Source organism: Anomaloglossus baeobatrachus, chromosome 1, assembly GCF_048569485.1.
Source record: "Anomaloglossus baeobatrachus isolate aAnoBae1 chromosome 1, aAnoBae1.hap1, whole genome shotgun sequence".
Classification (NCBI taxonomy): domain Eukaryota; kingdom Metazoa; phylum Chordata; class Amphibia; order Anura; family Aromobatidae; genus Anomaloglossus; species Anomaloglossus baeobatrachus.
Genome location: NC_134353.1, coordinates 941455333 through 941478385, shown reverse-complemented (window position 1 = coordinate 941478385; position 23053 = coordinate 941455333). Strand labels below are relative to the sequence as shown.

General features: G+C 53.5%; 1 protein-coding gene across 2 annotated transcripts in view; it reads left to right on the top strand.

The window, feature by feature from the left end:
- NUP155 (nucleoporin 155) overlaps positions 1–23053 on the top strand; it is a 181348-nt gene that overhangs the window by 82498 nt on the left and 75797 nt on the right. For both annotated transcript variants that reach the window (XM_075328661.1, XM_075328657.1), the window contains exons 11-14: positions 6625–6777; positions 6983–7083; positions 8172–8342; positions 8429–8539. In XM_075328661.1, coding sequence (XP_075184776.1) covers positions 6625–6777; positions 6983–7083; positions 8172–8342; positions 8429–8539 — 536 coding nt within the window. The remainder of the gene's footprint in view (positions 1–6624; positions 6778–6982; positions 7084–8171; positions 8343–8428; positions 8540–23053) is intronic.

Here is a 23053-nt window from a genome sequence, read left to right as displayed (position 1 = left end):
GGAACCAAACAGAATTCTTGTGGTTTGAGGGGTTGAATAATAAATGACCCTCTGAATAAACTTTTCACAATTTAAAAAAAAAAAAAAGAAGAAATAACATTCTTTTTTGCTGCATTTCACACTTCCAGGCTGATCTACAGTCCAAATGTCACAATGCCAAGTTATTCCGAATGTGTAAACCTGCTAAATCTGCAGGGGGTTGAATACTACTTGTAGGCACTGTGTATTTATAATATACTAGAAGGTGGCCCGATTCTACGCATCGGGTATTCTAGAATTTACGTATTGTGTAGTTCATGTATGATTTTTGATAGATAGATAGATAGATAGATAGATAGATATATATATATATATATATATATATATATATATATATATATATATATATATATATATATATATACGGTAGATATATAGATATATAGATGTTGTTGTGTGTAGTTACTAAGTGTTTGTGTAGGGCGCTGTATGTACATGTTCTGAGTGTTGTCTGGGTGTGGTGGGGGGTGAGAGCGGTGTTGTATGTGTGTTGCGTTGTTTGTGCAGCGCTGTGTGTCTGTAGCGTTGTGTGTGTGTTGCGCGGTTTGTGTGTGTGTGGTGTGTTTTGGGGGAGGTATGTTTTGTGCAATGTGTGTTGTGCGGTATGTGCGTATATTTATGTATGCCGCGGTGTTTGTGTGTTGGGTGTTGTGTGTGTGTGGAGCGTTGTCTGTGTGTGTGGGTGTCTGTGTAGGGCGGTGTTTGTGGTTCCCAGTGTGTGGTGTGTTGTGCAGTGTGTGTGTGTGTTGGGGGGAGGTGTGCACCTCCCATCGTGCTCCATCCCCCATGCTGCGCACTCCCCATCGTGCTCCATCCCCCATGCTGCACACTCCCAAATGTGCTCCATCCCCCATGCTGCGCACTCCCCATCGTGCTCCATCCCCCATGCTGCGCACTCCCAAACGTGCTCCATCCCCCATGCTGCGCACCCCCCATCGTGCTCCATCCCCCATGCTGCGCACCCCCCATCGTGCTCCATCCCCCATGCTGCGCACTCCCCATCGTGCTCCATCCCCCATGCTGCACCAGCATCAGCCTCTCTGCCCCCAGCATCAGCCTCTCTTCCCCCAGCATCAGCCTCTCTGCCCCCAGCATCAGCCTCTCTGCCCCCAGCATCAGCCTCTCTGCCCCCAGCATCAGCCTCTCTGCCCCAGCATCAGCCTCTCTGCCCCCAGCATCAGCCTCTCTGCCCCCAGCATCAGCCTCTCTGCCCCCAGCATCAGCCTCTCTGCCCCCAGCATCAGCCTCTCTGCCCCCAGCATCAGCCTCTCTGCCCCCAGCATCAGCCTCGCTGCCCCCAGCATCAGCCTCGCTGCCCCCAGCATCAGCCTCGCTGCCCCCAGCATCAGCCTCTCTGCCCCCAGCATCAGCCTCTCTGCCCCCAGCATCAGCCTCGCTGCCCCCAGCATCAGCCTCGCTGCCCCCAGCATCAGCCTCGCTGCCCCCAGCATCAGCCTCGCTGCCCCCAGCATCAGCCTCGCTGCCCCCAGCATCAGCCTCGCTGCCCCCAGCATCAGCCTCGCTGCCCCCAGCATCAGCCTCGCTGCCCCCAGCATCAGCCTCGCTGCCCCCAGCATCAGCCTCGCTGCCCCCAGCATCAGCCTCTCTGCCCCCAGCATCAGCCTCTCTGCCCCCAGCATCAGCCTCTCTGCCCCCTGCATCAGCCTCTCTGCCCCCTGCATCAGCCTCTCTGCCCCCTGCATCAGCCTCTCTGCCCCCTGCATCAGCCTCTCTGCCCCCAGCATCAGCCTCTCTGCCCCCAGCATCAGCCTCTCTGCCCCCAGCATCAGCCTCTCTGCCCCCAGCATCAGCCTCTCTGCCCCCAGCATCAGCCTCTCTGCCCCCAGCATCAGCCTCTCTGCCCCCAGCATCAGCCTCTCTGCCCCCAGCATCAGCCTCTCTGCCCCCAGCATCAGCCTCTCTGCCCCCAGCATCAGCCTCTCTGCCCCCAGCATCAGCCTCTCTCTCCTCCCAGCATCAGCCTCTCTCTCTCCTCCCAGCATCAGCCTCTCTCTCTCCTCCCAGCATCAGCCTCTCTCTCTCCTCCCAGCATCAGCCTCTCTCTCTCCTCCCAGCATCAGCCTCTCTCTCTCCTCCCAGCATCAGCCTCTCTCTCTCCTCCCAGCATCAGCCTCTCTCTCTCCTCCCAGCATCAGCCTCTCTCTCTCCTCCCAGCATCAGCCTCTCTCTCTCCTCCCAGCATCAGCCTCTCTCTCTCCTCCCAGCATCAGCCTCTCTCTCTCCTCCCAGCATCAGCCTCTCTCTCTCCTCCCAGCATCAGCCTCTCTCATTCCCTCATTCCAGCATCAGCCTCTCTCCTCCCAGCATCAGCCTCTCTCCTCCCAGCATCAGCCTCTCTCCTCCCAGCATCAGCCTCTCTCCTCCCAGCATCAGCCTCTCTCCTCCCAGCATCAGCCTCTCTCCTCCCAGCTGATGCCTTTTCGGTCCCCAGCTGATGCCTTTTCGGTCCCCAGCATCAGCCTCTCTCCTCCCAGCCTACCCCAGCCTCAGCCTCCCCCAGCATTAGCCTCTCTTCTCTGAGCCTCCCCATTCCAGCCTTCCCCAGGATCAGCCTCTCTCCTCCCAGCCTCCAGCACGCCGTGCTCCTCTGCCGACACTCACACACACCCGATCGCATACACTCACACACACACACATTGACGATATTGCACATACGCGCTCATACTCACAACATCCGGAGATACCACATGCTTCTGGCCATGTGATCCTCCGGCAGGTCCTGGAAGCTCACAGCACAATATCGCCGCCGAAAAGCAAGCGACATCCCAGGTTGTTGTGAGTATGTGGATGCGATGTGATGTGTGTGTGAGAGTGTGTGAGAGTGTGTGTGTGTGTGTGTGTATGTTCCGCCGCTGCAGGACCTTGATGTGTGGATGCGATGTGATGTGTGTGTGAGGTGTGTGTGAGAGTGAGTGTGATCTGATGTGTATGTGTGTGTGTGTGCTGTTATGTGTGTGCGTGTGTGTATTTTTCGCCGCTGCAGGACCTTGATGCGCTGGTAACTATGCTACCATGGTTACCAGCGCATCTCGTCCCCCGCTCGCACGGGAGCCCACACCAGCATACGCCGGCCAGCCCCAGCAATGCGAGGGTATGTGTCGGCTGGTTTGGCGGCGTACGCTGATGTGGGCCCCCAGGGGTACAGTACTCACCTGGTAGTCGTAGCTCCGTGACCGTGTCGGTTCAGGGAATGCGGGGGGCGGGGCCAGAGCTAGCGTGCATTGCGTGAGGGGGGCGGGGCGTGGCCGAGTTGCCAATGCCTGCAGGGTGCCGGGGCGAGAGGCCAATCTGTGGGGGAGCGGAGCCTGGGCGAGCGGCCGGCCAATCCGTGTGGGGGCGCAGCCTGGGCGAGGGCCAATCCGTGCGGGGAGGCGGGGCCATGGCGAGCCCAGCGGCCAATCAGCTTTGTGTCACCGTAAGGACACAATTTTGGAGCAAGACAGACAGACAGACAGAATAAGGCAATTATATATATATATATATATATATATATATATATATATATATATATTATATATACCGTATTTTTCGGACTATAAGACGCACCCTGGTTTTAGAGGAGGAAAATGGGAAAATAAAACTTTAAGCAAAAAATGTGGTAATGACACACTGTTATGGGGCGAGGCTCTGCTGCTGACACTGTTATGGGGGTAATCTCCCCAAATTCTCTACTAAGGTACCCCATCCTGGTAATGATCCTCCTGCCTTGTATATGATCCTGCTATAAATCCCCATCCTGCTCATATACCAGCATCCTGCTCATATTCCCCCATCCTGCCCATATACCCCTATCCTGCTCATATACCAACATCCTGCTCATATACCCCTATCCTGCTCATATACCCCTATCCTGCTCATATACCAACATCCTGCTCATATACCAACATCCTGCTCATATTCCCCCATCCTGCCCATATACCCCTATCCTGCTCATATACCAACATCCTGCTCATATTCCCCCATCCTGCTCATATACCCCTATCCTGCTCATATACCAACATCGTGCTCATATACCAACATCCTGCTCATATTCCCCCATCCTGCTCATATACCCCCCATGCATCCTGCTCATATACTCCCATCCTGCTCATATACTCCCATCCTGCTCATATACTCCCATCCTGCTCATATACTCCCATCCTGCTCATATACCCCCATCCTGCTCATATACCCCCATCCTGCTCATATACTCCCATCCTGCTCATATACTCCCATCCTGCTCATATACTCCCATCCTGCTCATATACCCCCATCCTGCTCATATACTCCCATCCTGCTCATATACTCCCATCCTGCTCATATACTCCCATCCTGCTCATATACTCCCATCCTGCTCATATACTCCCATCCTGCTCATATACTCCCATCCTGCTCATATACTCCCATCCTGCTCATATACTCCCATCCTGCTCATATACTCCCATCCTGCTCATATACTCCCATCCTGCTCATATACCCCCATCCTGCTCATATACTCCCATCCTGCTCATATACTCCCATCCTGCTCATATACTCCCATCCTGCTCATATTCCCCCATCCTGCTCATATACCAACATCCTGCTCATATACCAACATCCTGCTCATATTCCCCCATCCTGCTCATATACTCCCATCCTGCTCATATACTCCCATCCTGCTCATATACTCCCATCCTGCTCATATACCCCCATCCTGCTCATATACTCCCATCCTGCTCATATACTCCCATCCTGCTCATATACCCCCATCCTGCTCATATACTCCCATCCTGCTCATATACCCCCATCCTGCTCATATACTCCCATCCTGCTCATATACTCCCATCCTGCTCATATACTCCCATCCTGCTCATATACTCCCATCCTGCTCATATACTCCCATCCTGCTCATATACTCCCATCCTGCTCATATACTCCCATCCTGCTCATATACTCCCATCCTGCTCATATACTCCCATCCTGCTCATATACTCCCATCCTGCTCATATACTCCCATCCTGCTCATATACTCCCATCCTGCTCATATACTCCCATCCTGCTCATATACTCCCATCCTGCTCATATACCCCCATCCTGCTCATATACTCCCATCCTGCTCATATACCCCCATCCTGCTCATATACTCCCATCCTGCTCATATACTCCCATCCTGCTCATATACTCCCATCCTGCTCATATACTCCCATCCTGCTCATATACTCCCATCCTGCTCATATACTCCCATCCTGCTCATATACTCCCATCCTGCTCATATACTCCCATCCTGCTCATATACTCCCATCCTGTTCATATATCACGATCCTATTGATATACCCCCATCCTATTGGTATACCCCCCCATCCATCCTGCTCATATTCCCCCATCCATCCTGCTCATATTCCCCCATCCATCCTGCTCATATACTCCCATCCTGTTCATATACCCCCATCCTGCCTGCTCATATACTCCCATCCTGTTCATATACCCCCATCCTGTTCATATACCCCCATCCTGCCTGCTCATATACCCCCATCCTGTTCATATACCCCCATCCTGCCTGCTCATATACTCCCATCCTGTTCATATACCCCCCATCCTGTTCATATACCCCCCATCCATCCTGCTTATATACTCCCATCCTGCTATATGCCCCCATCGTGCTCATATACCATCCTGCTATATGGCCTGTATCCTATAGCACAGAGAAAAAAAATAAACGTTTATACTCACCTCTTCCTCACTCCCTGCAGCACCGATCATCTTCCTCTCTGCGCTGCTGACCTGTGTGTGTGGAGCCGTTCCCCTGCAGCACACGATGTCTTCCTGTCTGTGCCGATCAGCTGACCAGCACAGATCAGCTGACCGGCACAGACAGGAAGACATCGCGTGCTGCAGGGGGACAGCTCCACACACGGGGACGGGTGAGTGTACAGATTCACTGCACCCCGCCCTGATGATGACGCGCGGGGGACAGTGAATACAGCCGCACATGATCACTCCAGGCTGTAATTGCCAGGGGTGATCATGCTGGCCGGCTCTTTACTATGCGCGCGTCCCCGCTCGTCCTCCCGCCCACCTGTCAGCGCCGGCTTCTGCACTGAGAAATGGGCGGGAGGATAGGCGTGCATATGTAATGAGCGGGCCCACGTGGTCACGAGCAGGCGCTGCTACAGCCTGCTCGTGCCCCCGATGACCCGCAGCACCCTCATTCCCGGCCGCAGCCCTATAGTCAGACCATAAGACGCAACCCCAACTTTCCCCCAACAGTTGAGGGATAAAAAGTGCGTCTTATGGTCCGAAAAATACGGTGTGTGTGTATATATGTGTGTGTATATATGTGTGTGTATATATGTATGTATGTGTGTGTGTGTATATATATATATATATATATATATATATATATATATATATATATATATATATATATATATATATATATATATATATATATATATATATATATATATATATATATAAAATTTTATATTCTTTTTTTCATATAGAATATAAAACATGTACAGTATTTTATATTTTTATTATATGCCATCTAGCACCTACCACAGCTTTATTCTATTCGGATGATTAACACTCGTTCTTCTATTGCAGGTGTCCGTCTGTACTTCAGTACCGCACCCTTCAAGCAGCCGGCCGCTCACCCCTGCATGCTGTCCTTGGTGCATGTCCGCTTACCACCTGGATTCTCTGCATCGTCCACGGTGGAAAAGCCATCAAAGGTCCACAAAGCGCTGTATAACAATGGTGCGTGGCTCAGACGAGTTCTGTTGGGCGTGCATACAAACACCAAGTATTACGGTCCATGGTCGGTCCACAATGCCCAGCCCCACCATGGTCCGGACCATGAACCGTAATATCCAGTCTTGTGAATGCATGCTTGTGCTGTGTATTAATCTCCCCTTTATCCAATACTGGATTAATGTAATGTTTCATTGTTCCCATGTCTTAGGTGTGTTGCTTATGGCCGCCTCTGAAAATGAAGATCATGACATTTTATGGTGCATCAACCATGACTCCTTTCCATTTCAGAGGCCACTGATGGAGATGCAGGTGACAGCATTTGCCCTTTATCCACTCATGTACCTATTGACATCTGCATCTTTGTGCGTTAGTTTATACCTCTAATGTAAAGTTAGCACTTAAGTGGTATATACTATTAAAGGGGTTGTCTGCTGTCTCTGTGATCCCTGCAGCATCAGCACTGACTCATACAGGCAGGCTTACTCTTTGGTTTTGTCTATGGGTACTCGTGATCACTGCAGCATCGGCACTGACTCATACAGGCAGGGTTACTCTTTGGTTTTGTCTATGGATAGCCCTGTGATCCCTGCAGCATCAGCACTGACTCATACAGGCAGGCTTACTCTTTGGTTTTGTCTATGGGTACTCCTGTGATCACTGCAGCATCGGCACTGACTCATACAGGCAGGGTTACTCTTTGGTTTTGTCTATGGATAGCCCTGTGATCACTGCAGCATCGGCACTGACTCATACAGGCAGGGTTACTTTTTGGTTTTGTCTATGGATAGCCCTATGATCCCTGCAGTATCAGCACTGACTCATACAGGCAGGCTTACTCTTTGGTTTTGTCTATGGGTACTCCTGTGATCACTGCAGCATCGGCACTGACTCATACAGGCAGGGTTACTCTTTGGTTTTGTCTATGGATAGCCCTGTGATCACTGCAGCATCGGCACTGACTCATACAGGCAGGGTTACTCTTTGGTTTTGTCTATGGATAGCCCTGTGATCACTGCAGCATCGGCACTGACTCATACAGGCAGGGTTACTCTTAGTTTTGTCTATGGGTACTCCTGTGATCACTGCAGCATCGGCACTGACTCATACAGGCAGGCTTACTCTTTGGTTTTGTCTATGATAGCTCTGTGATCACTGCAGCATCGGCACTGACTCATACAGGCAGGGTTACTCTTGGTTTTGTCTATGGGTACTCCTGTGATCACTGCAGCATCGGCACTGACTTATACAGGCAGACTTACTCTTTGGTTTTGTGTATGGAAAGCCCTGTGATCACTGCAGCATCGGCACTGATTCAAGCAGACAGTCCGTCTCTCAATGTTTAGAAGGAATAAATGTCTAATTTATAATTTTTTTTTTTCTTTTATACGAATATTCAGGTGACCGTAGCCATTGATGGCCATTCCTGGACTCTCAATTCTATTGACGAAGTGAAGGTTGAGAAGGTTATAACTCCACTAAACATGGATTTAATCCCGGTGACCGACCCGCCGGTGATGACCCGACAACACATTGTGCCACCCAAGAAGTTTGTGCTGCTGTCTGCTAAGGTCTGTAGTGACTTTCCTATTAGATTGGACCGATGTGCATTACAATTTGCACTCCAATTAATCTTTATTAATGTTTAAATCTTTAGGGAAGTCATATTTTCCACAAGCTCCGACCAGTAGACCAGCTCCGACATCTTCTTGTCAGCAGCGCCGGAGGAGAAGGGGAAGATATTGAGCGTTTCTTCAAACTACACCAGGTACTTAAAATAATAATTTTCTTTATCGTTCCTTTGGGAGACCCAGACCATGGGTGTTTAGATTCTGCCTCCGGAGGACACACAAAGTACTACACTTAAAAGTGTAGCTCCTCCCTCTGAGCTTATACACCCCCTGGTAGCCAGTCCTAGCCAGTTTATTGCTTTGTGTCAGGAGGCATACATCCACATATGCATTCTCATCTGATTTGTTTGACTTTTGGAAAGAGTTTGAAGAAAAGCGGGTCCATGTCTGGACTCCCGGCATGTCCCTTCTCACCCCACTGTGTCGGCGGTGTTGTTAAGGTTGATTTACAGGGCTGCAGCCTTACATGCCGCGCTCCTTCACCATCCCTTCTGGGCTCTGGCTTGAAGTGGGAGCCAGCACGGTCTCCATGCCTGGCAGGAGTCCGGTCTCCATCCACAGCCCCTTGAGGATTCTGTTGGACCGGAGCACTCATCCCCAGGGACATGGCCCTGCGTCTCAGCAGCTAAGTACCTGAGACATTTATGTTGGGGGTCCCGGTTCTTTATTGTAAGGGGAGAGTATGCTGTATGTGATTGTTTTAACTTTTCCGGCAGGTTCTCTAGCTTTTGCCTGAGAAAGGCGCCGATGGTGCCTGCTTGTCGGCCTCGCCGCTTAAATTTAGGCCCTGGCTTCGCCGGAGGCCTAGTTTCATTTTCCTGCCCTCGCATGTCACTCATGCAGAGGGACAGGTTCGGCTCCTCCCGGCGGCCGTTCTACACAGGGGAGGGACACTTCCCACTGCTGGGGCGTCCCTCCTTCCCTGCAGGTCTCTATAGCCCTCCAGTTCCCGCTCTTTTATAGGAACGCCCCCTAGTTTCTCAGGCAGAGTTCACTCTGCTCTGGGACATCCTGCATTCTGCATCTCTGCTGAGGTGCTGCGACTGAGGGACCGGGCTTCGGGATCTGGAGGGCACACAACACCGCGCTCAGCGGTCTGGTAAGCCATAGCCGGTCTCCGGTTGTGGACCTCTGTATATTCTCCCTGGGGTTTATTCTCTGCAAAGCCCCCACTCCAGCAGCATGTCTCACACAAGGAGCAAGGCTCCAAAGCTTTATTCTGCATGCACTGCATGTAAGCTCCTGCTGCCTGAGCCGAGCACCTATCCACATTGTGATGTCTGCTCTAACTTGGCGGTGCCACAGCCTGGAGTCTCACCCCCAGTGGTCTCTCAGGCTGCTGCTGCACCTGTGATTGAACCCCCGGCCTGGGTAGAGTCCTTTTCTAGGTCCATATCCAAGTCATTTGCTGAGTCTATGGGACTTTTGTCCAGGACTTTGATGAATATGCATCAGCCTCCCTCACAGGGTGCCTCTAATACTCTTGACAGAGGACTCCTATCCTCTGACCTCCGTCCATCGGAGCTCTCGGAGGATTCATCATCTGATCCCAGACCCCGTCCTTGTAAGAGAAGGCGCAGGGTTTCCTCCCCCTCCCCATCCCACGGCTCTGTCTCAAGAGCTGACTCTCTAGATGAGGAGGATGCCCTCACTGGGGGCTCGGAGGCTATGTATCCCATCGATTTCTCTGAGGGTGACTCAGATCTTAGTGACTTGATTGCTTCCATTAATTCTGTGCTGGATCTCAATCCGCCAGTCTCAGAAGAGCAACTCTCTTTGGCAGAAAAACATCAGTTTACCTCGCCTAAGAGAGTGAAGAGTGTGTTCTTTAACCACTCCAGTTTTCAGACCGCTGTGACCAAACCCAGGGCCTGCCCTGACAAACGCTTCCCAAAGCGTGGTTCTGATGACCGGTTTCCATTTCCACCTAAGGTGATCAAGGAGTGGTCTCACTCCCCAAAGGTAGACCCTCCGGTGTCTAGGCTCTCAGCCCGGACCGTTGTGTCGGTGGCTGATGGCACCTCACTTAAGGATTCCACTGACCGTCAGATTGACCTTCTGGCCAAATCTGTGTATGAAGCTGCGGGGGCCGTGTTTTCCCCGACTTTTGCAGCAGTGTGGACTCTCAAAGCCATCTCTGCGTCTCTAGAGGAGATGCATTCCCTCACCAGGGAATCTATGCCTGAGATGGTTACCTTAACTGCTCAGGCTTCAGCTTTTTCATCTTATGCCATGTCTGCCATGCTGGAGGCTTCTCACCGCACTGCGGTGGCTTCAGCTAATTCTCTTGTTATCCGCAAGATTTTGTGGCTTCGAGAGTGGAAGGCAGATGCTTCTTCCAAGAAGTTTCTTGCTGGGCTCCCTTTTGCTGGTTCACGGCTGTTTGGTGAACAGCTGGATGAAATCATTAAAGAAGCTACTGGCGGGAAGAGTACTTCCATGCCACAAACCAAGACCAGGAAACCCGCCCAGGGTAGGAATCAATCGAGGTTTCGTTCCTTTCGTTCCTCCAACTGGTCATCCTCTAAGCCTTCCGCCTCGTCCGCTAACTCAGCCAAGGATCAGAAATCCAACTGGCGCCCAAAAGCGCGTCCGCAGAAGACCGCAGGAGGTTCTGCCACTAAGGCAGCTTCCTCATGACTCTCGGCCCACTCCAGCCACGTCCTTAGTCGGTGGCAGGCTCTCCCACTTTGGCGATGCTTGGTTAAAGCAAGTCTCCGATCAGTCGGTGAGAGACATCATATCTCACGGCTACAGGATAGAATTCTCTTCCAGCCCTCCAAACAGATTTTTTTCTCTCAACTCCCCCCTGCTCCAAGGCCGCCGCCTTCTCGCAGGCCGTGGCGTCCTTGCAGGCAAACGGAGTGATTGTCCCAGTTCCCGCTCAGGAACGGTTCAGAGGTTTTTACTCAAATCTCTTCCTAGTTCCAAAAAAGGACGGTACCTTCCGGCCCATCCTGGATCTCAAGCTTCTCAACAAGCATGTCCGGGTGCGGCATTTTCGCATGGAGTCTCTGCGATCAGTCATTGCCTCTATGACCCAAGGGGAGTTCCTGGCGTCCATCGACATCAGAGATGCCTATCTACATGTGCCAATCGCAGTGTCACATCAGCGTTGGTTACGTTTTGCGATAGGAGAGGATCATTTCCAATTCGTGGCTCTCCCCTTCGGGTTAGCCACGGCCCCTCGGGTATTCACCAAGGTCATGGCGGCAGTGATTGCGGTCCTGCACCTCCAGGGGTTAGCAGTGCTTCCTTATCTGGACGACCTTCTGGTCAAACATCCAGCGCAGACTGTCAGCGGAGTGTTTCGCTCACTCTCGCCACCCTAGCCCAATTCGGGTGGATTGTCAATCTTCCCAAATCCACTCTGACTCCGACCCAGAGTCTCACGTACCTAGGGATGCAGTTCGAGACTTTGCCGGCACTTTTGAAGTTGCCCTTAATCAAACAGCAGTCTCTCCGGCTAGCGGTGCGCGCTCTCCTGAGGCCCCGCCGTTATTCCCTCAGGCGCCTGATGCAGGTGCTGGGTCAAATGGTGGCCTCCATGGAGGCGGTTCCCTTTGCCCAGTTCCATCTGCGTCCTCTGCAGCTGGACATTCTCCGCTGTTGGGACAAGCGGCCTTCCTCCTTACAGAGGTTAGTGGCTCTGTCGCCACGGACCAGGAGCTCTCTTCAGTGGTGGCTTCGGCCCCTCTCCCTGTCCCAAGGGCGCTCCTTCCTGGCCCCGTCCTGGGTGATTCTCACCACGGATGCCAGTCTATCCGGCTGGGGAGCGGTACATCTCCACCACAGAGCACAGGGCACTTGGACTCCGTCCGAGTTAGCCCTTTCAATCAATGTGCTGGAAACCAGAGCTGTGCTTCTAGCTCTCCTAGCCTTTCACCACCTGTTGGCGGGCAGGCACATTCGAGTCCAGTCAGACAACGGGACAGCGGTTGCCTACATCAATCACCAAGGCGGGACACGCAGCCGCCTGGCAATGTTGGAGGTCCAACGCATTCTTCAATGGGCGGAGGACTCCAAGTCCACCATATCCGCAGTCCACATCCCTGGCGTAGAAAACTGGGAGGCAGATTTTCTCAGCCGTCAATCCGTGGACGGTGGCGAGTGGTCCCTGCACCCGGCAGTGTTTCAGTCAATCTGCCGCAAGTGGGGCACTCCGGACGTGGACCTAATGGCATCCCGTCACAACAACAAGGTTCCGGTTTACGTGGTTCGCTCCCACGATCCTCAGGCCTTCGCCGCGGACGCTCTGGTTCAAGACTGGTCCCAGTTTCGTCTGTCCTACGTGTTTCCCCCTCTAGCTCTCTTGCCCAGAGTCCTGCGCAAGATCAGAATGGAGGGCCGTCGAGTCATCCTGATTGCACCGGACTGGCCCAGGCGAGCTTGGTATCCGGACCTGCTCCAACTGTCCGTAGAGATGCCGTGGCATCTTCCGGACCGTCCATACCTGCTCTCGCAAGGTCCGTTTTTCCGCCCGAATTCTGCGGCACTCAAATTGACGGCGTGGCTCTTGAGTCCTGGATTTTGACGGCTTCTGGTATTCCTCCTGAAGTCCTCTCCACTATGACTCGGGCCCGTAAGTCTTCCTCCGTCAAGATCTATCACAGGACTTGGAAAATTTTCCTGTCCTGGTGTCGCTCTTCCGGCCATTCTCCTTGGCCATTCTCGTTGCCGACCCTTCTGTCTTTTTCTTTGTCGCTCCTTATTGGGAGACCCAGACAATTGGGTGTATAGCTTATGCCTCCGGAGGCCACACAAAGTATTACACTAAAAGTGTAAAGCCCCTCCCCTTCAGCCTATACACCCCCCGTACTGCTACGGGCTCATCAGTTTTTATGCTTTGTGCGAAGGAGGTCAGACATGCACGCATAGCTCCACAGCTTAGTCAGCAGCAGCTGCTGACTATGTCGGATGGAAGAAAAGAGGGCCCATAACAGGGCCCCCAGCATGCTCCCTTCTCACCTCACTCTTGTCGGCGGTGTTGTTAAGGTTGAGGTATCCATTGCGGGTACGGAGGCTGGAGCCCACATGCTGCTTTCCTTCCCCTTCCCTCAATTAGGGCTCTGGGTGAAGTGGGATCCTTTCGGTCTCCAGGCACAGGAGACCGTGCTCCATCCACAGCTCCTGAGGACCATGCTGGATAGGAGCCGAGTATCGTTCAGGGACATGGCCCTGCTACTTTGAGGTACTCTGTGTCCCCGTGGGGACCGCGCACAGCAACACTCCAGCATTGCTGGGTGTGCTAGTGCACCGGGGACAGCAGCGCTGACTGCGTTTGTGCCATTACACACTTCAGCGTCGCTGAGTGTGTTCGTGTAGGGGGACTGCCGCGCTGACCGCCGCTGCCATGGTTATCACTACGGCGCGGCTGGGACTGTTAGTGCGCCGGGGACTTCCGCGCCGACCGCGCTTATACGGCGGCCGCGCTTATAACTCGAGTCTCCGGCTTTTGCGGCCTAGTCTCGTTTTCTTCCCGCCCCCAGCCTTGCCAGCCAGGGGAAGGGCGGGACGCTGTACAGGACGGCAGCACTGAGGGCTGGAGCATGCTTTGCATACTCCACCCCCCTCACTCTGCACAGTGGGGCACCAGTTCCCGCACTTTTCTGGGTCACGCCCACGGCTCCCTCCTCTCCTCAGGACGCCGGCAGCCATTCCTCTCAGCTCTGCTAACGCTGGAGAGGAGAGACAAGCTCAGGGAGACCCAGGCAGGATTTCTGGTGCCCACACAACCGCTTTGCGAAGGCGGTAAGCAGCACCTGTGGTGCTGGCCCCACTAGTGCAGAAGTGTACTTATAGATTACATGATTATAGACTATACTTTACACTGTATGGTGCACTGTTGATTTTTGTCTATATACCCTCCTGTATTGCTCAGAGGAGACAACAGCATGTCGTCCACAAATAGCAAGGGTGCCAAAGCACAGACTTACTATGCTGCCTGTGCAGCATGTACGGCTATACTGCCGGAAGGTTCCACTGACCCTCATTGTGTGCAATGCTCGGCCCCTGTGGCACTTTCTCAGCCGGAGCCTCTGCTAGGGGTGGCCCAGGGAGAACCACCTGTTAACTGTCCAGGTGACAGGGACGGAGTTTGCAGTTTTTACTGAAAGACTTTCTGAGACTATGGCTAAGATATTAGAAGCCTTGCAGTCCAGGCCGGCATCTCAAGCCAGGGGCACTGTGGAATCATTGCCCCCTGGTCCCCCTCAGTTGGAACAGCAATGTCCTCCCGGGGTGTCTCATGGATCCCAGGGTGAGGTCTCTGACACGGACCGCAGCCCCAGACCGATTAAGCGAGCTCGCTATGATATCCCCTCGACATCATCACAATGTTCAGGGTCTCAGCGAGAGGACTCTCTGTATGATGAAGCGGAGGTAGCTGATCAGGATTCTGATCCTGAAGCCGCTCTCAACCTTGATACTCCTGATGGGGACGTCATAGTGAATGATCTTATTGCGTCCATCAATGAAATGTTGGATATTTCTCCCTCAGCTCCTCCAGTGGAGGAGTCAGCTTCTCAGCAGGAGAAATTCCGTTTCAGGTTTCCCAAGCGTACAAAGAGTATGTTTCTGGACCACTCTGACTTCAGAGAGGCAGTCCAGAAACACCGAGCTTGTCCAGATAAGCGTTTTTCCAAGCGCCTTAAGGATACACGTTACCCTTTCCCCCCTGACGTGGTCAAGGGCTGGACTCAGTGTCCCAAGGTGGATCCTCCAATCTACAGACTTGCGGCTAGATCCATAGTTGCAGTGGAAGATGGAGCTTCACTCAAGGATGCCACTGACAGACAGATGGAGCTCTGGTTGAAATCCATCTATGAAGCTATCGGCGCGTCTTCTTTGTCGCTCCATTGGGAGACCCAGACAACTGGGTGTATAGCTACTGCCTCCGGAGGCCACACAAAGCACTACACTTAAAAGTGTAAGGCCCCTCCCCTTCTGCCTATACACCCCCCGTGGGATCACGGGCTCCTCAGTTTTCATGCTTTGTGCGAAGGAGGTCAGACATCCACGCATAGCTGCACTGTTTAGTCAGCAGCAGCTGCTGACTATGTCGGATGGAAGAAAAGAGGGCCCATACTAGGGCCCCCAGCATGCTCCCTTCTCACCCCACTTTTGTCGGCGGTGTTTGTTAAGGTTGAGGTACCCATTGCGGGTACGGAGGCTGGAGCCCACATGCTGCATCCTTCCCCATCCCCCTTAGGGCTCTGGGTGAAGTGGGATTTTACCGGTCTCCAGGCACTGAGACCGTGCTCCATCCACAGCCCCTGGAAAATCTGCTGGATATGGAGCTGGGTATCGTCAGGGACAGGACCCTGCTACATCAAGGTACTCTGTGTCCCCATACAGACGCAGACACACTGCAGCATTGCTGAGTGTGTTAGTGCGCCGGGGACAACAGCGCCGCGCGCTTGTGCCACTACTCACTACAGCTCTGCTGAGTGAGTCTATGTATTGCGAACTGCCGCGCCGGCCGCTGCTGTTAGTTTTAAAAAATGCTGCGGCGCGGCTGGGACTTGTGGTGCGCCGGGGACTTCCGCGCTGGCCGTGCATATATGACGGCCGCGCTTATTACTCGAGTCCCCGGCTTTTGCGGCCTAGTTTCGCTTCGTTCCCGCCCCCAGGCCTGCCAGTCAGGGGAAGGGCGGGACGCTGTACAGAATGTCAGCGCAGAGGGCTGGAGTCTATTTACATACTCCAGCCCTCACACTGGGCACAGTGGGACGCCAGTTTCCCGCACTTTGTCTGCGGCACGCCCACGGTCCGCCCCTCTTCACAGAACGCCGGCAGCCATTCCTGTGTGCAGTCTGAGCTGGAGAGGGGAGACAGGTTCTGGGAGACCCAGACACGGGATTCTGGCGACCACACACCCGCGTTTGAGCGGGCGGTAAGCGGCACCTCTGGTGCTGACCCCACTTAGTGCCGAAGTGTACATTTGTATTTTTATGCTTGCATGCTATACATTGCACTGTACGGTCGCTGGTGATCCTTGGCTATATACCCTCCTATATTGCTCAGAGGAGACAACAGCATGTCATCCGCAAAAAGCAAGGGTGCCAAGGCACAGGCTTTCTATGCTGCTTGCACCGCATGTGAGGCTACTCTACCTGCAGGTTCCACTGACCCCCACTGTGTGCAGTGCTCGGCCCCTGTGGCAACTGCTCGGCCGGGGCCTCTGCTAGAGGTGACCCAGGGAGAACCACCTGTGAATACTGTCCAGGTGACGGGGACAGAGTTTGCAGTCTTTGCTGATAGATTGTCTGTGACTATGACTAAAATTCTAGAAACTTTGCAGTCTAGACCAGTAACTCAGACCAGGGGCACTGTTGACTCATTGCTCCCTGGTCCCCCTCAATTGGAACAGCTCCGGGCTCCGGGGGTGTCCCATGCATCCCAGGGTGAAGGCTCTGACACGGACGACAGTCCCAGACAGCCTAAGCGAGCTCGCTATGAGCGGCCCTCGACTTCATCACACTGGTCAGGGTCCCAGCAGGAGGACTCTCTGTGTGATGAGGCGGAGGTAGCTGATCAGGATTCTGATCCTGAGACCGCTCTCAATTTGGATACGCCTGATGGTGACGCCATAGTGAATGATCTTATAGCGTCCATCAATAGAATGTTGGATATTTCTCCCCCAGCTCCTCCGGTGGAGGAGTCAGCTTCTCAGCAGGAGAAATTCCATTTCAGGTATCCCATGCGTAAATTAAGTACTTTTCTGGACCATTCTGACTTTAAAGAGGCAGTCCAGAAACACCACGCTTACCCAGATAAGCGTTTCTCCAAACGGATTAAGGATACACGTTATCCCTTTCCCCCTGACGTGGTCAAAGGCTGGACCCAGTGTCTCAAGGTGGATCCCCCAATCTCCAGGCTTGCGGCTAGATCCATAGTTGCAGTGGAGGATGGGGCTGCACTTAAAGATGCCACTGACAGACAGATGGAGCTCTGGTTGAAATCCATCTATGAAGCTATCGGCGCGTCGTTCGCTCCAGCATTCGCAGCCGTATGGGCACTCCAGGCTATTTCAGCTGGTCTTACACAGATTGATACGGTCACACGTACATCTGTTCCGCAGGTGGCATCCTTAACCTCTCAAATGTCTGCATTTGCGTCTTACGCGATTAATGCTGTCCTGGACTCTACGAGCCGTACGGCAGTGGCGTCAGCCAACTCCGTGGTTCTACGCAGAGCCTTATGGTTAAGGGAATGGAAGGCAGATTCTGCGTCCAAAAAGTGCTTAACCAGTCTGCCATTTTCTGGTGATCGACTGTTTGGTGAGCGTTTGGATGAAATCATTAAGCAGTCCAAGGGTAAGGATTTCATCCTTACCTCAGCCCAGACAAACCAAACCCCAACAGAGGAGGGGACAGTCGGGGTTTCGGTCCTTTCGAGGCTCGGGCAGGTCCCAATTCTCCTCGTCCAAAAGGACTCAAAAGGATCAGAGGAGATCAGATTCTTGGCGGGCTCAGTCACGCCCAAAAAAGACAGCCGGAAGACCCGCTACCAAAGCGGCTTCCTCATGACTTTCGGCCTCCTCTCTCCGCATCCTCGGTCGGTGGCAGGCTCTCCCGCTTTGGCGACGTTTGGCTGCCACAGGTCCAAGACCGTTGGGTGAGAGACATTCTGTCCCACGGGTACAGGATAGAGTTCAGTTCTCGTCCTCCAACTCGATTCTTCAGAACGTCTCCGCCTCCCGACCGAGCCGATGCTCTTCTGCAAGCGGTGTGCACTCTAAAGGCAGAAGGAGTGGTGATCCCGGTTCCTCTTCAGGAGCAAGGTCACGGTTTTTACTCCAATTTGTTTGTGGTACCAAAAAAGGACGGATCTTTCCGTCCCGTTCTGGACCTAAAACTTCTCAACAAGTACGTGAAAACCAGACGATTCCGGATGGAATCCCTCCGCTCCGTCATCGCCGCAATGTCTCAAGGAGATTTCCTAGCATCAATAGACATCAAGGATGCTTATCTCCACGTGCCGATTGCTCCAGAGCATCAGCGTTTTCTACGCTTCGTGATAGGAGACGAACACCTTCAGTTCGTAGCTCTGCCTTTCGGTCTGGCGACAGCCCCACGGGCCTTCACCAAGGTCATGGCAGCAGTAGTAGCAGTCCTGCACTCTCAGGGACACTCGGTGATCCCTTACTTAGACGATCTGCTTGTCAAGGCTCCCTCTCAAGAGGCATGCCAACACAGCCTGAACGTTGCGCTGGAGACTCTCCAGAGTTTCGGGTGGATCATCAACTTTTCCAAGTCAAATCTGACCCCGACCCAATCGCTAACGTATCTTGGCATGGAGTTTCATACTCTCTCAGCGATAGTGAAGCTTCCGCTGGACAAACAGCGTTCACTACAGACAGGGGTGCGATCTCTCCTTCAAGACCAGTCACACCCCTTGAGACGCCTCATGCACTTCCTAGGGAAGGCAGTCCCTTTCGCGCAGTTTCATCTGCGTCCACTCCAATGGGACATTCTCCGCCAATGGGACGGGAAGTCGACGTCCCTCGACAGGAACGTCTCCCTTTCTCAGGCGGCCAAGGAATCTCTTCAGTGGTGGCTTCTTCCCACCTCTTTGTCAAAGGGAAAGTCCTTCCTACCCCCATCCTGGGCGGTGGTCACGACGGACGCGAGTCTGTCAGGGTGGGGAGCGGTTTTTCTCCACCACAGGGCTCAGGGTACGTGGACTCAGCAAGAGTCCACCCTTCAGATCAATGTTCTGGAGATCAGGGCAGTCTATCTTGCCCTACAAGCCTTCCAGCAGTGGCTGGAAGGCAAGCAGATCCGAATTCAGTCGGACAACTCCACAGCGGTGGCTTACATCAACCACCAAGGGGGAACACGCAGTCGGCAAGCCTTCCAGGAAGTCCGGCGGATTCTGCTGTGGGTGGAAGCCACAGCATCCACCATATCCGCAGTTCACATCCCGGGCGTAGAAAACTGGGAAGCAGACTTTCTCAGTCGCCAGGGCATGGACGCAGGGGAATGGTCCCTTCACCCGGACGTGTTTCAGGAGATCTGTTGCCGCTGGGGGATGCCGGACGTCGACCTAATGGCGTCACGGCACAACAACAAGGTCCCAACATTCATGGCTCGATCTCAAGATCACAGAGCTCTGGCGGCAGACGCCTTAGTTCAGGATTGGTCGCAGTTTCGGCTTCCTTATGTGTTTCCTCCTCTGGCACTGTTGCCCAGAGTGTTACGCAAGATCAGGGCCGACTGCCGCCGCGGCATCCTCGTCGCTCCAGACTGGCCGAGGAGGTCGTGGTACCCGGATCTGTGGCATCTCACGGTCGGCCAACCGTGGGCACTGCCAGACCGACCAGATTTGCTGTCTCAAGGGCCGTTTTTCCATCTGAATTCTGCGGCCCTCAACCTGACTGTGTGGCCATTGAGTCCTGGATCCTAGCGTCTTCAGGATTATCTCAAGAGGTCATTGCCACTATGAGACAGGCTAGGAAACCTACGTCCGCCAAGATCTACATTTCTCGAACGGCGCCCCTGCGCCGCTCGGATGCACTCTTTGTCCTTGTCGCTGGTCAACGTAAAGGGACACAAGCTTCCAAGTCAACCCTGGCTCGGTGGATCAAGGAACCAATTCTCGAAGCTTACCGTTCCTCGGGGCTTCCGGTTCCCTCAGGACTGAAGGCCCATTCTACCAGGGCCGTGGGAGCGTCCTGGGCCTTGCGACACCAGGCTACGGCTCAGCAGGTGTGTCAGGCAGCTACCTGGTCGAGCCTGCACACTTTCACGAAGCACTATCAGGTGCATACCTATGCTTCGGCAGATGCCAGCCTAGGTAGGCGAGTCCTTCAGGCGGCAGTTGCCCACCTGTAGGACGGAGCCGTTACGGCTCTATTATGAGGTATTATTTACCCACCCAGGGACTGCTTTTGGACGTCCCAATTGTCTGGGTCTCCCAATAAGGAGCGACAAAGAAGAAGGGAATTTTGTTTACTTACCGTAAATTCCTTTTCTTCGGCGCTCTATTGGGAGACCCAGACGATTGGGTGTATAGCACTGCCTCCGGAGGCCACACAAAGCAATTACACTAAAAAGTGTAAGGCCCCTCCCCTTCTGGCTATACACCCCCAGTGGGATCACTGGCTCACCAGTTTTCGGCTTTGTGCGAAGGAGGTCAGACATCCACGCATAGCTCCACTGTTTAGTCAGCAGTAGCTGCTGACTATATCGGATGGAAGAAAAGAGGGCCCATATGGGGCCCCCAGCATGCTCCCTTCTCACCCCACTGGTGGTTTGTAAGGTTGAGGTACCTATTGCTGGTACGGCGGCTGGAGCCCACATGCTGTTTTCCTTCCCCATCCCCCTGAGGGGCTCTGAGGAAGTGGGATCTTACCGGCCCCAAAGCCCTGAGGCCGGGCTCCATCCACAGACCCATTGAACCTGCTGGATGTGGAGCGGGAGTGCCGTTCAGGGACATGGCCCTGCACCATTCAGGTACTCTGTGTCCCCGTACACACAGGCACAGCACACTCCAGACTTGCTGGGTGTGCTAGTGCGCCGGGGACAGTAAAGGGTTACAGTCACTGCAGCCTAGCTGAGTGACTTTATTTATTGGGAACTACCGCGCCGGACGCTCCGGGAGCGGCGGCGCGGCTGGGACTTGTAGTGCGCCGGGGACTTAGCGCCGACCGCGCTTTTACGGCGGCGGCGCTCATAAATCCAGTCCCCGGCTTTTGCGGCCTAGCTCAGCTTCGTTCCCGCCCCCACCCTGTCAATCAGGGTAGGGGAGAGACGCTGTACAATCAGCAGCGCCGAGGGCTGGAGCCTTATTTACATGCTCCAGCCCTCTCACTAGACACTGTGGGACGCCGGTTTCCCGCTCTGACTTGGGGCACGCCCACGGCCCGCCCCTACTCACACGAGCTGGAGAAGGACGCCGGCAGCCATTCCTGCAGCCCGAGCTGAGAGAACGGACTCTGGGCAACCAACAGGAATAGGGCGACCACACACCCGCTTATAGGCGGGCGGTAAGCGGCACCTGGGGTGCTGACACTAAATACCGCAGTTTGTCTATTTGTATTTAAGTACACTGCATAGGTCGCTATTTCGGGCTATATGCCCTCTTAGATGGCGACACATCAGCAGCAGAAAAGCATGGGTGCTACGGCACAGGCTTTCTAGGCTGCTTGTATTGCACGTACTGAAGTGTTCATGTGTATTTATGCTTGTATGCTATACACTGCACTGTACGGTCACTAGTCTTGGCTATATTCGCCATAGAATGGCTAGACTACAGCAGCAGAAAAGCAAGGGTGCTGAGGCACAGGTTTTTTTCTATGCTGCTTGTATTGCAGATGTTGCAGTGTTCATTTGTACTTATGCTTGTATGCTATACATTGCACTGTATGGTCGCTATTCTGGGCTATATTCCCCTAGATGGCTAGTCTACAGCAGCAGAAAAGCAGGCTTTCTATGCTGCTTGTATTGCATGTGCTGCAGTGTTCATTTGTACTTTATGCTTGTATGATATACATTGCACTGTACGGTCGCCATTCTTGGCTCTATAAGTCGGCAGCAGCATATAAGCAACACAGGCTTTCGATGCTGTTTTTGCTGCATGTGATACTGTTCCACGGCACTGCTCCCCATTGGGTGCAATGCTCCCCTGTAGCACTTGGTCAGCCAGGGTCTCTACTTGACGTGGCCAAAAGAACCACCTCTCAACCCTGTCCAAGGACAGGGACGGAGTTGCAATGGGATAGAGACTTGCAGTCCGGACAGGCCATGGGCAATCTGGATCATTGCTCCCTGGCCACCCTCACTTGGATGAAAAATCGGTGCTCCGGGGGGGTCCCAGGAGGCTCTCTGTATGATGAGGTAGACGTAGCTCATCAGGACTTTGATCCTGACACCGCTCTCACTCCGGATACACCGGATGGTGACGCCATAAGGAATGATCCTATAGCGTCCATCAATGGAATGTTGGATCTTTTCTCCCTCAGCTCCCCCAGCGGAGGAGTCAGCTTCACAGCAGGAGAAGTCCCATTTCAAGCTCAAAAGTATATTGAGTATTGTTCTGGCCACGCTGACTGCAGAGAAGCAGTCCAGGAACACCACGCTTCCCAGATAAGAGTTTTCTCCAAACGTATTAAGGATACACGTTATCACTTTCCCCCTGACGTGGTCAGGCGTTGGACCCAGGGTCCAAAGGTGGATTCTCCAATCTCCAGGCTTGCGGCTAGAGCCATAGTTGCAGTGGAGATGGGACTTCACTTACAGATGCCATTGACAGACAGATGGACTCTGGTTGAAATCTGTCTGTGAGGCTATCGGCGTGTCGGTTGCTCCAGCATTCACAGCCGTATGGGCACCCTAAGCTTCAGCTGTTCTTGCGCAGCTGGTCTTGAGCACAAGTACATCTGTGCCGCAGGGGCGTCCGTAACCTCGCAATGTCTGCATTGCGACTTACCCTATTAATGCTGTCCTGGAAGGACAGCCGAGGTTTCGGTCCTTCCCAGGCTCGGGCAGGTCCCAATTGTCCTCGTCCAAAAGGGCTGAAAAGCCTCAGAGGGGCTCAGCTGCCGGCCGGGCTCAATCACGCCCAAGGAAGGCAGCCGGAGGAACCGCTACCAAGGCGGTCTCCTCATGACTCTCAGCTCTCTCATCTTTCCGCATCCGCGGTTGATG